Source organism: Salarias fasciatus, chromosome 3, assembly GCF_902148845.1.
Source record: "Salarias fasciatus chromosome 3, fSalaFa1.1, whole genome shotgun sequence".
Lineage (NCBI taxonomy): Eukaryota > Metazoa > Chordata > Actinopteri > Blenniiformes > Blenniidae > Salarias > Salarias fasciatus.
Genome location: NC_043747.1, coordinates 27,750,095 through 27,763,462, shown reverse-complemented (window position 1 = coordinate 27,763,462; position 13,368 = coordinate 27,750,095). Strand labels below are relative to the sequence as shown.

The 13,368-nt window shown below is 41.6% G+C and overlaps 1 protein-coding gene across 1 annotated transcript; it reads right to left on the bottom strand.

The window, feature by feature from the left end:
* Positions 1-2,830: 2,830 nt before the first annotated feature.
* Positions 2,831-13,358, bottom strand: fga (fibrinogen alpha chain). Its single transcript, XM_030084622.1, has 10 exons — positions 13,257-13,358; positions 11,805-11,870; positions 11,625-11,726; positions 10,364-10,547; positions 8,922-9,067; positions 7,772-7,870; positions 6,679-6,843; positions 6,196-6,333; positions 5,625-6,099; positions 2,831-3,489 (listed from the first exon to the last, which is right to left on the bottom strand). The coding sequence occupies exons 1-10, from the start codon at positions 13,356-13,358 to the stop codon at positions 2,831-2,833; spliced, it is 2,136 nt and encodes a 711-aa protein (XP_029940482.1).
* Between the last annotated feature and the right edge of the window lie 10 nt (positions 13,359-13,368).

Here is a 13,368-nt window from a genome sequence, read left to right as displayed (position 1 = left end):
TTAAAATCTGTGAGGAAAACCTTCAGGCAGCTGACGTGAACTACTTCCTGGATTAGGTCTGTACCAGTAGTCTAAATTGGTCTAAAGTTTTTCCAACGGTAGATTTTTAAATTGTTTCCCTGAAAGTCTGAGTCAAATGACTTGAAACGTTTTGACATTTGTAAAGTGAGTTCTGTTGAACTGCGGTCGTTGATCCTCACCTCAGTCCGATACAGCTCGTCGATCTGTTTCTTCACGCTCACGTTCAGCTCCGCGAATCGCCGCCTCAGGCGGGACGATCTTCTCCGGAGCAGCGTCAGGTTTCCGCTCAAGTTTTCGGCCTCGTCGATGAAATGCAGCTCGGACACTGCAGATAAATCACATTGGTCATCAGTCACCTTCACTTCCATTCCTCTGGAGTAACGCTCAAATTCAGTAATGCCAGCTACACTTTGTTCAAATAAAAGAAAAAGAAATGTTTTTACATTTCTCACAAATAAATCATCATGTTGTTTAAGGGCTTCCTTTGCAATGGGCCAAATGATCCAACAATTCTGGAAAATAGTAAAAATGTAACACAATAATATTTTGACCAGAATTTGTCCTTAATTGCATCTTATACAGAAGGATGACTCCATCTGGGATGTCTGAACAGAGTGGGACTGGATATCCTTCAGTTCTAAGAGTGCAACGCTGTGTGAAGCCGGTGTGTGTGAAGCCGGTGTGTGTGAAACCAGTGTGTGTGAGTGTCGGTGTCTGAACTGTATCTGCTGACGATGGCTCTGCGGTTATCGCTGTAGATGTGAGTCATCGCCCTCATAGATATCTCGGTCGCTTCGCTGTGTTTCTTCACTGCGTCACACACCGTCCCCAGTTTTCTATCCACCTCATTCTCCCTCTGGGAAATCAAACCCTGAAGTCTGCAGCCGGACGGACACTTCAGGACCTGGAACCAGAAAAAAATGCTTTCAAAAGGTTTTTCTTTTCAGTGGCTCTATGCACGATGTGGAGTGGGCCCTAACTCATTGCTAACATCCACACGTGCGCGCGTGTGTGTGTGTGTGTGTGAGTGTGTGTGTGTTCTCGTATTTCTATCCTTGTTGGGGCCAAATGTCCCCACAAGGATAGCAAAATGTGGAACAACGTGCCTTGTGGGGACCTTTTTCCGGTCCTAAGTAGGAGAAACAGTGTTTTCTTGACCATGTTGTTGTTACTGAAAAAAGTAAAAGTGCAAAAACATTTCTTTAGGGTTAGGCTTTGTTGTGGTGTGGGTTAGGGTTAGGGTAAGGGTCAGGGTTAGGGGCTAGACATGAATGGGAGTCAATGGAAGGTCCCCACAAGGATAGAAATACGAGACTGTGTGTGTGTGTGTGTGTGTGTGTGTGTGTGTGTGTGTGTGTGTGTGTGTGCGTGTGTGTGTGTCTCACCCAGTCCTGGTCTGAACACAGTGGGACGGCTGCTTTCCTTCCACATTGAGGACTCCACCTCGTCCCAGAGCCACTGTAGAGCTGTCGTCCATCTTTATTCTCATATTTGAGCTTTAAACACACTGCAGGACACAAACACACACACACACACACACACACACACACACACGCACACAAGCAAAAAAGGAAATGAGGTCAGTTCACGATGGTCTCCATAATGTTTCTAGATAATACGTTTGTCTATGAAAGTGATGTGGACCCTTCAGCTTGCGTGTCAGGTCACTAGTTCCTGTATGGAACCAATGTTCTCCACGTATGCAGACGATGGTGTAGTGTAAGGCAGAAAACTATCTATCCAATATGTTAGATCCTGCAAAGTTACTGTTGATCTGCTCACACATGAGCAGAAAAACCCCTTTCTACAACCAAAAGGCTCATGAGCAGAACATCATTTCACAACAGTTTTCTCTGTTTCACGCCTGTAAAATGTGAAAAGTTTCAATAATATTCCAGAGTTTTAGAATGTGACAGGGTTGCAGAATGTCCTGGAACCTCTTGAAGCATTATCCATGGTTCATGTTGTCCTGCAGGGGAATGAGTGATTGTGGAGAATCATCTGTTTCTTGGAGTTTGAGTGTTTGTGACTGTGGCGACATGAGGACACGGAGACACGGGGACTGAACTCATCAAACAACTTTATTGAGTGAGCAGAGTCCAGAACAGAACATCAAACATTTACACACAAACACTGCCAGCATTTCCCGTACACTCGCTGGGTCTCTGACCTCCTCCACCCACTCCTGCTGGAGCTAATGGAGGCTAAAGGTGAAACTAAACACTGTTCTGCATACTGCAGTCTGAACCGGGACAGCTTTAAAAGTTAATGATGGGACAACACTTTTATTAGAAAGTATTTCGGTAGAATTTTGGAGATCAGTGAGACACTTCCACCGATACGCAGGAAAATGAACCAAACCGTTGTGAGGTAGATGGAGGGGGGACCAAATCTTACAATTCATGTTTAATGATTAGAATTAACTGGATATATATGTATATATATATATATATATATATATATATATATATATATATATATATATATATATATATGTATGTATGAATCCACACATTAAAAAAAAAAAAAAAAAAAAAACTCATTCATTCATTTTCTGCCGCTGCTCCCTTTCGGGGTCGCGTGTGGCTGGAGCCAATCCCAGCTGCTGTGGGCGAAGGCGGGGTACAGAAAAAAAGAAAAAACTATGCACGTATATTTATACATATGTGTATATGTGAATTTTGACAACATACACGCTCATGTTTGTGTTTTGATAAACATAGGCTCAAAGAAATGTATGCATTTTAACTGACTAGCTCAACACTGACTGATTTTGGGGGTGATGGTATTGGGTAGTTTTTTTGCGTCGTTACAGCGTGTTGGGGCGGATAAACATGCGGACGGTTTTCAGGCCATTGTCGGACCGTTTCCACGTCGTCCACACGACTCCGTTGTGCGCCTGAGGAGGTGTTTTCCCACCATGGTGGTAAACGCCATTGAGGTTGGCTGTCTGGCAGCCATCGTACCACCAACCGCCGCCATACGCCGCCGCGCAGTTCCCCGCCCAGCGGTCGGCATCTCGGTCGAAGGTGCTGAACTTCATGCCGCTGTGGGATGTCAACCCATCGCCGGCGTCCCCGACGTAACCAGACACCCACAGCGGGAAGCCTTCCTCCTCCGTCCCAACGCGCACAACGTACTCCGCACTGGCCACGCCCCCCTCCCAGTCTTCCACCTCCACCTTCAGCAGGGTCTCGCTCTGATTGGTCAGCAGGTAGAGGTGGAGGTTACCCAGCCAGAACTCGCCCTTCCCGAGTCCGTCCACCGAGCCGAAGCCACGGCGGTATTCGGCCCAGGTGCGGTTGAAGCTGAGCGCGCCACCGTCCCGCTGCTGGATTAACAACCAGCCACCCATCAGCCCCTCCTGATGGCAGTAAACCCGCAACGGCGCCGCCGCGCCGACGGGTTTGATCTGAAATAGGCCACTCTTTTCCCCATGCAGGTGGTGCTGGAACGCCGCCATGCAATCTGCAAACACAAACATGGCAGACCGCCGATTAGCATGGCCGCGCGGGAGCTACACCCCACGAAACTGAACCAAGGAAGCACGGAGTCACCAAACATATCCAGTTTAATGTCTGCATCCATCCAAAGTGAGGCTTTAGAGGTGCAGGATAGGAAATGTGATTGTTCCTCCTCAACACTACGTGGCAGTAGATTTTGATTTTTTTTTTTTTTTAATTTTTGGTAGCAAAGAAAGCTCCAACCTCTGTCGTGTTCACTATTCAATCTCTAGGACCAACTAGACAGTGAAATCAATGGGCAGGCTAGCTAGTTGGCACGCTAATTTTGGCACAATGCAGCAACTTCAAAGTAACGAGAACGTGACAGTTGTTCATTTGAAGAATTTCAATTTGAAAAGTACCAAACTTCCCTCTTTTAATACTACGTGTTGTTTAGAGCTTCACTAGGTTGTTTTCAAAAGTATTGTGGAATATGTGATATATTTCTCTTTTTCATATATGCGGTTTAAACAAGCTTGACAATTTGCTGACAATAAACCAATGAAGTAGGTTTTTGCATTACCTTGTTTTTTTAACGATAAATTGATTCATGATGGTTATTATAGTGTGCCACTGAGTATTTTGTTTCAACGTCTAAAATAATATTTTCAGTAAAATAATTTGAATATTTTTTAGAAATTGTCCATTAGCATCCCTCAATAATTATAGTAATACCTACTTTCCCAAAAAAATGTGGGATTTCAAATGAGTGTATCAAATAAGGATTATTTACAACTAATTAGCATTAGCAAAGCTAAATCTGATAACTCAGAGCATTTCTATTCATGAGCTTTTAGATCACTGAAGGCCGACATTGTTGCATCTTTCTGGGTAGTTTGTCAATTTGTTGATGAAAATAAAAAAGCTCAAACAAGCTCCTAACTTTTAAAATGTTTTTTGGAACTTCACACACTTTGTAAAATTGTAAAATGGCCAACTGAATTGATTGCTAATTGTCATGAAATCTAATTCCAAAGTAAAGTTGACCAGTTTTGACAAACTGCCTCTAACTTCATTATTTCTGAACTGTCAGACTTCTTTATTGTGAAATTGTATCTCTTATATTGGCTGATTTAACTTTAAGACTGTTGCGTATTATCTCTGAAATTAGCAGTCATAATAACCAGTGTTACTTCATGAATGTGTATTTTTTTATATGAATAACCATCTTGTAAAACTGTTGAGCTTCTTAAATCAAAATGTTTCCTGGAAAATGAGTTTGTATTTTTGTCAATTAGCCAAATGAATGACTGACTGAAAAACATTTAAGGTCAACATTTGTATAACATCACCTGAGCTTAATGTTTCCTTGAAGACTTTGATTTGTCAGTGATCAGTTCACTGAATTCTAAAGAACTTTAATAATGTAATGAGATAAAATAGTTAAAAAGAAATAGCTAACAGTAGATTTTAGTTTCTTTAGACTGAAAGAGATAAACTTGGAAGGACAGCTAAGTTTTTTGTTTTTGACATTTTCAATATTTCCAACACCTTTAAAACCTCGTGCATGACGGACTACAGGAGGAAATATCCTTTAGCATGTTCTCTCTGAATGAGATGTGGTGACACCATGCTTCCCTGGTTTGCTTACGTAGTTTTAGCAGTACAAGTGAGGGCGAGATTTTAGCTAATCTGCACATTTAAAAGGAAATAAAGCAGAATTAATCCATTTGACACAAGTTTATTGGAGACAAAAGTTTTAATTTTTACATTTTGCTTCTTCAGAATGTTGTACAGAGTTCAGTTAGCATCCTATTAGCATTAGCTGCTAATTCTAATATTGTGGCTATAACCTTGGTAACAAATGCAGATGTCTTTGGATTTTGATTAAAGAACTTAAAACCACAATACCTTACTTTATTTTCAATGACCTTCTGTTAAAAACAGCTTAAAAAGTCCTCTCACTCATTAGCAGTAAGCTGTAGATCTTTACCTTTAACAACATTCAACAAGTAAAAGTAGCTTCATTCCTTAGTTTTGGTACTTTAGGTGATTTAGCAAACTAGCTGCTGCTAATGTAGGTCTAGCTAACTGTTAGCTCCTCACTTTTGCTCCAGTTATTTTTTCATTTTTTTCACTCTTTCTCAGATGTTTTGGTACCTTTTCCTACATAATCAGCCTGCCGCTGGACACGTGTGGCCACCATGCTCCGGGCTTGAAAATCTGGAACGTCGTCCTCAACGGTGTCTGTCATGAACGCTCCGAAGTCGCTGGCGAACGGATCCATGAACGCGGTTTTTGAGTCTCCCAGGATGCTGCCTTTAGCGCCGCCAGTGAGTAGGGTCTTTGTTGAGGAAGAGGAGGAGGAGGAGGAGGAGGAGGAGGAGGAGGAGGAGGAGGAGGAGGTGTGGCTGGTGTCCCCCAAGACCTGGCACTCGGGACCACCCTCGATCACCTCCTCCACCCTATCCACGGGGCCTTGGTCGGTCTGGACCACCCTCCTCCTGATGCTCTTGGTGCAGCTGACGCTCTGCGTGGTCACGTGACTCGTGCTGGGCTGGCCGAAGCTGCCGAACCCGCCCGGGCCAAACAGATCCCCGCCGCCGCCCAGCTCGGTGATGGAGCTCGTTCCACCCTTGCCGGTGCCCGCAATGGCCTGGCACTCGGGACCGCCCTCGATCACCTCCTCCACCCTATCCACAGGGCCTTGGTCGGTCTGGACAGTGGTTACCCTGATGCTCTTGGTGCAGCTGGCGCTCTGCGTGGAGGAGGAGGAGGACGAAGAGAAGGAGGTACCTGGGACCTTGGAGATGGTTGCCGGCGATGAGCTGGAGCCTTCCTCCTCCAGGATCAAATTCATTGTCTTCACCTGGAGAACGAGACCAGCAAAACCCTCAGAACCAAGGTATTTGATACTGAGATACTGACTGCCAGAACTCATCTAAAACCCGTTTAGATCCAGTCCAAAACAAGTCTAAAACTAGTTAAACCTCTTCACATCTGGTCCAAAACCAGTCTAAAATCCAATTTCAACCGGCCCAAAATCTCGTCTAAAACCAGTTAAACCAGTTAACAACCAGTTCAAACTATCTTTAAACCAGTTAAATCATTTACAGGTAGTCCTGAACTATTCTAAAACTAGTCCCAACCTAGTTTAAATTGATGCAGTTTCTGGTGTACTGGGATTCTGGAGGGGTTAAATGATGTCTCTCACCTCGGTGAACACGTCGACCTTCTGCTGAGCCGCCGCCGGGTCGTCCAGGTCCTTGGACTTGTAGTGGGTGTCCACGACGATGTCCTTCAGCGGGCGACTCTTCATCACGTACAGCGTTCCCACCGACTCGATGGACTGGGCCGACTGAGAGTCCAGCTGCTGGATCTGCTCAGAGAAACACCAGAGACTCCGTTAGATCGCCACACTACGAACCGCATTGACACTCAGAGGATCGACTAAACTGAACTTACAACCCATCAAAAAGGATTCATTCAAAAGGTTTATTTATTTTCTTTTTAAAGGAGGAATTTCAGTGCTTTGGATTTGAAATGAGTGAAAAATGAGTTTTTGGTTTTTGGTTTCAGAAAAGAGTCACCTTCACACAGCAACATTTTGAAAACAATGTCTGCTTCCTTGGAAACAGCAGAAACTCTGAAAACCATGTTTTCATGTTGAACCACTACTGAGCACATGCAGTAGCAGCATCTCAGAAAAGTAGCCTTTTCCTCATGTCAATGGCATTCAAGTCAGACCATTTACGAAAAGTTGCACTGTCCAGATGAAAGGGAGATCCAGGTTTCCACAGACACAGAATGGGGACATTTAGAAAAAGTTGGGTTGTCCCCATTTTCCATGGAGATGGAGTCTGATTGTTTTTTAAAAAGTTGCGTTTTCCACAGTTTCATAGAGACAGAGTGAAGTGGAGCATTTTCAAAAAGCTCCCTCTTAGGAGCCATTTCCAAAAAGTTGCATTTTCAGGATCTGAGCACTGGTGGCGTGTAAACAAATTCAAAATGCAACGGAATTTCATTTTTTTACATAAACGTTGTGCAAACGGATATTTGGTTAGAAGCTTTCTAACGCAGGAAGAAGATTTTAGTTTGAGAAAATTGAAGTGATTAATTCAAATCAGTTTAAGGCCTTCAATTTGTATTCAAAAGCTTCAAAAGTTTGAGGATGTATTCTTTTTAAAATGTAGGCATTTATACAAAATGGTGTTATTATTATTATTTTTTTTTCACCAGGAAGTAAATTCGAAATAAGAGCTTTCAGTGAAGATTGAGTGCTTGTTCTCATTGGATCAAGGTCTCACCTGCTTGTCCAGCGTGACGTAGCTGTCCCGGTCCACCTGGTGCTCCGAGTATTTGGCGCAGGATCCTTTGCACGAGCGGAGCTTGATGTCGATGTCCACCTGCAGGGGGAGCCAAAGAGCAACCACATCATGCACTGAAACTTTCAACGGCGAAAGTTTTGAAACAAATGTTACTGTCACTGAAACGCGTCCTCCTCAAAATGAAAGGTCGCTGCTGGAAATTATGGTAAACATGCATTTTCTTAAATGTTTGAAATCGCATGTTCAAGCAGAAGACACATGACATGGTCCTATGTGTTGTGGCACTAAAAGCATTTTGTGTAGCTATTGATACCCATGGCTGAACTGCTGTGCTGCAAAGCACCATGGGAGTTGGGGATTCAAATGCCATCATTATGATTATTTTTGTTAAAACGGTCTTAGTGGTGGGGTTTTGGGGTTTTATTGTTTTATTGTATGTATGTTTTATTGTATGTTATAGATGTTCGATGTCTTCCTCCCACTGTTCCTTTTCTGAGTGCGTCAAAATAAAAGCACCTGCTTGATGCTGTATGTTAAAAAGGTAAAAGGTTCCTATTCCAGTGGCGGTCATTCATGCAACTCACCACATTAGCTATAAACTATTAAAGTCAATTTTTACATACATTTTTTATGTTGTTAGTCAAACATTGATGCATTTTACTTAATTAGTACAAATAAAATAACAATATAGTTAAACAAAACTTACTCTAAGTATTTAGGGTATATTTTACTTGATTTTAAGAAGCAAAAGTACTGTTACTTGAAATTATATGCAAGGTTACTTAAAAATTCAGAGTGCAAAATTGACATTTTTTTAAATAAACCTTATAAATGCAAAAACTTGATTTAAGATGCTTTGCCTTAAAAAAGATCTGCTTATCTTGTAGAAAAGAAAATTCAGTGCAGACTCTGTAAACAATGTAAGAATGAGAAGTTGAAAGGGTTTCAGCGTGTGCATTAGCTTGGTGTTCGCAAATGTCACAAGAACAAATTAATTCTCATGAATTGGCCAAATTTTCCATTTAAAAAAAAAAAAAAAAACTTTTTTTTTTTTTTTTTTTTTTTTAAATGTTTGATGAAGGAGTGTTTTCCGGATCTGACTAGTACTAGCTGCGGTTGGACTCCATACCTCCAACTTCTGCATCTCGGCCACCTGGTCCCGGACCCGGTCCTTCATGGCGGCCAGAGTCCTCATCTGTCGGTCGATCTTGATCTTCATGTCGGTGATCCTCTGGCGGAGCGTCTGAGCCAGGTCATAGTAGTTGTTGCTGCTGCCTTGGTGCCAAAAGAACAGAGACAAGTGTAAATCCTTAGTTCGCAAAATCATAGTCCAACCCTCTGAACCATGTTTTTCTGTTGTTGGAGTGCCTGTTTTGTTTTTGTTGTTTGTACAAAAATGCCTGTACAACCACAACACTGTGATGCAGAATCAGGTATTAGAATTTTTTTTCTTTTTTTTTTTTGACAAATCGGTCCATCTAAATATGTCTGCTGCATGAGAATCATTGGAATGTTTAGACAGTACATTTCACCATGAAGAGAAAAAAAAAGAAAATCAGAAATTGAGTCAGATATAATTTATTCCATAAAAACTACAATAAGGCTTTTGACAAGAGGAAAAGGTTTTTTTTTTTCCCCAAGTCTTGTTTACCATTTGTAATAAAGGAATCAAGTCTTTCACACATTCAGCTAACCATTTACAAACATATTTACAAAAATAGTCACTCAAGGATGGTAGATGAACTGCACCCGGGTATGTTCGCTTGACTGTGGTCATCTGTTTTAACGACGCTCCATGAGTCCCACGCTGTTAAAGAGCTATGATCGCACTGAAGGGCTCATTGGAAAGGCACAGCTGTTAGCTTTCAGTCAAAATAAACGTTTATTTTAATGCCTTGCGAATGTGCCGATGTGATTTGTAAAGTCAGAGGTAATGCAAATTGTCAACTCGGTGATTAGAGGGAATTTTAGGGTGTTTTCCCATTTATTCCTGGTTGAATAACGGAGGATAAGGTGAAAATTATTGACAGCGTTTCTGGTGCAAATGCCGGCGTCGGTTTATATGCAACAGGTGTATCGATCACTGGCAGAAAAAAAGGAAGGAAAAAGAGACTGGAAACTTTGGGGCTAATGTTTGATCGGACTTATGACTTGAAGTCCTTCTGGAGTCCTTGTGGACTGGCCTCCATCAAGCTGCATATTTTACTTAATGTGAATTTGAAATCAAGTACTTACTTACTACTTCGTTTGTTTTACGTCCAAACTGACATTGTTGTATTTTCATCATTTTTTTGTTTCTGTATTGTTGTTTTAAACGAGAGAAACAAATAAACTAAACTAAACTAAACTAACAGTTTTTCTCAAGCAAATATTTAAATGTTAACTTTTACTTGTGCAGTTTCAGCAAAGTAACTAGTTTTACTCATTTGCAATATTCCAGTCCTCTTTCCACCTCTATCAGTCTAGAAGAGATTTACATAAAGAAATGTAAAAGTCATTTTATACGCCGATGACGCTCTGATTTCTGTTTCCGTGCAGTTCGGATTTTTAAATGTTTTTTCCCAGTCTTACCAGAGTCCAGGATCAGCTTCTCCCTGATGTAGTCGTAGGTCTGTTTGGACCCTGCGTCGGTGGAGCGGTGTTTGGCTGCATTCTGGTCCAGAAGGCTGCGGATCTTCTCGATTCTCTTCAGCAGGCTGTGGTCGTTCTTGTCCAGCAGACCCTGAATCCTGCAGCCTGAGGGGCATTTAGAGCCCTGGGAGTAAAAAAAAAAAAAAAAAGAAAAGAAAAGAAAAACAAGTTTAGAATGTGTAGAATGTGTCACAAGGTGAAATAAGCTCCTATCATCCTGGTTTCTAATGACAGCATTCCAAAAACCAAAAATAAATAAATAAATAAATAAATAAATAAATACAACTTTCCATGTTTAATCATATTGGGAAAAAAGTGTTAATATATTTTTTGCATTGAAATATAATATGAAAGTAATTAATATGAAAACTGAGGGTTTAGTAGAAAGCTAAAGCCAATCTTTTGTCATCAGTTCTGTTTTAGATTTTCTAGTCTTATTTTCTTTGTGACAATTTACATTAAAATCAACTTTCAATACATGAAATATTTTACAGAAACAAGCAGCATGTCTCTTAAACTAAACAAATTATCATGCTCAAACAAGCCCACTGTTAGACAAATACCGTATTGTGAAACTGGATGATTTGCTTTATTAAATAAATAATGAAAAGATCTGTTCAAGGCAAACTAACTGTCACTTCCAGATTCAGTTTTTGAAAAGACAGAACCAGTTTGACCTGAGCGGTGTTTGAAGCAAACAAAGGAGTTTGAAGAACAAAGTATTGTGTTTGATGTTCATCTCTCTTTTCAACTATTCTGTGAGGAATAATGCTAAAAGGAATTTTCCTCTGAGATTAATAAAGTATGTTTTAATTATTCTATTCTACCGTAAAATGTCAAAATTGTATGGAAACTATATCGAATGAAGGAAGAAATAGATACATTTAGGTAAAAAAAAAAAAAACTGGTTAAAATATACAGAAATATTCACCATCCAATATTTTAAGTAAGACTCTGTAAATCCAGTTTTTGTTGGCCATTCTAGAAGTAGAACTGCCTCATTTCAAAGGTTCAACACGTTTCGTGGTTTCAGTTAGAATTGATTTGGTGGAAAATCTAAAAGAACATGGTCAGAAACGGACCATGGTACTGGTAAATGTCGACTCAAGCTACGTTGAGAGTTTTTTGAAAAGGTCAGAAAGTTTTGGGAATCGGTGTTAATTCGGGGCCGGTCTGCTGGACGGCGGCTGTGTGTCGGTACCCAGTCGTCGGTGGTGCAGAACGGCCACTCCTTCTGCGTGGCACATTTATCGCTTCTGGTGCTGGGCTCCACGGGACGGGCTCCTCGGGGGTCGATGGAAGTCTGAACACCAGAAGATGAGAAGAAGCAGCTTCAGAGATCCGTCGGAACAGAGAGTCGAGCAGGAGATTCTGAACTCACCGTCGCAGAAGCAACGCAGATCAAGCAGACGAGGAATCCCAGACGCTCCATCTTCTCTTCTTCTTCCTCTCACTGTTACCATCAAACTCCTCCGACGCTCCATTTCTACCCTCCTGCTGCCCCTCCCCCGACACGTCCCGCCCCCGACCTGACTCACAGGGTCAAAGGTCACAAATCTGACTTACCAGCAGCTCCGTGTTTCCTCAGCGCAAACAGACAAAATGCAAGACCAGATCAATGAGACACACACACACACACACACACACACACACACACACACACACACACACACACACACACGCTGAGAGACGAGGGGTCATCTCAGTTGATAGAACAGGACGTCGGCCTTCAGTTCCCAGCAACAGTCTGTCTGCATTCAGTACAAACCAAACCTGCCAAATCAAAGTACTGAACTTTATTCATACAATGATTCAACTGTTTGTTTTCAAAACAAAACTCTGAACCCTAAAGTCAAACTACTGGGTTAAACTTTTCTGACTGGAACAAATGGAGCCCAGATTCTGATCTTGTTCCTGATAGAAACCGTTCTGTAGAACCAGACTCAGAGCAGTGCCGGTCTCCCAGCAGTCTGATCTAACAGAAGCTTCTCAGGTTGAACTGATTTCTTACCAGATTATCTTATTTAGGAATCAAACTGATTTTTTTTTTTTTTTGTATTTTTCTTCCAAATAAAGAGCCGTGTAGACCAACAATGTCTACATCACAGACAGTTTTCAAAGCGTAATCGTAACTAAAAAAAAAATAAAAAATTGGACAGCCTCACATTAATTAATTGCAAATAACTGACAGCCTTAATTTATTGACAACCTTACAGTCAGGAATGTCTTGCAAGTGCAACACCTTTTAAAAGAACAGATCCTCTCCAGACAGATGTGAAATGTTCGGTTTGATGCTGTATCCACACTGTCAGGAAATCTTTTAAAAACAACACACTCTTTCTTGGGTTTTTTCCATGTACATTTGTTCAAAACTGTTTTGAGCCCTGTTGTTTCTGGAAGCATGCACAGACATATTGCTGATGCTCTGTTCAGTTGATTTTTTTATTTTTTGAATTTGGTATGTTTCATTTTTCTTGTGGATCGCAAGACAACTGGTAGGTTTGAAACAAGAAAAGCAGTCGGAGAGTGCAGACCTCCCCTAAACAGCTCGGCACCCCCCCCGCCCTCCAAAAATCCGGATCACTCCTAAAATCTATCAGAGGTTGTTTTGTTTACGCTGAAAGAAATTCCTGAATGACTTTATTTTCTGTTGATTCACTGCATTGTGCACACTGATACTGAATGACGTGAGGTGATAGTTAGCAGCATTGTGTGACTTTTTAAAGATCAGATTGTAAAATAATGTGATTTTTACCAAGAAGAAATGACTTTGGATTTACTGAACACTTGAAGGATCAGATTTCAGACTTGCACATGTGTGCCTTGTTCTCACGTCTGCAGCGTGGAGCTGCTGATAGTCTGTGTGAACTGAGCAGCTGCTGGGCCTGTGGACCTCCGCCCCTCCCTTCACATCAGCAGTGGGTGGAGCCTCCATGTCAGACCAC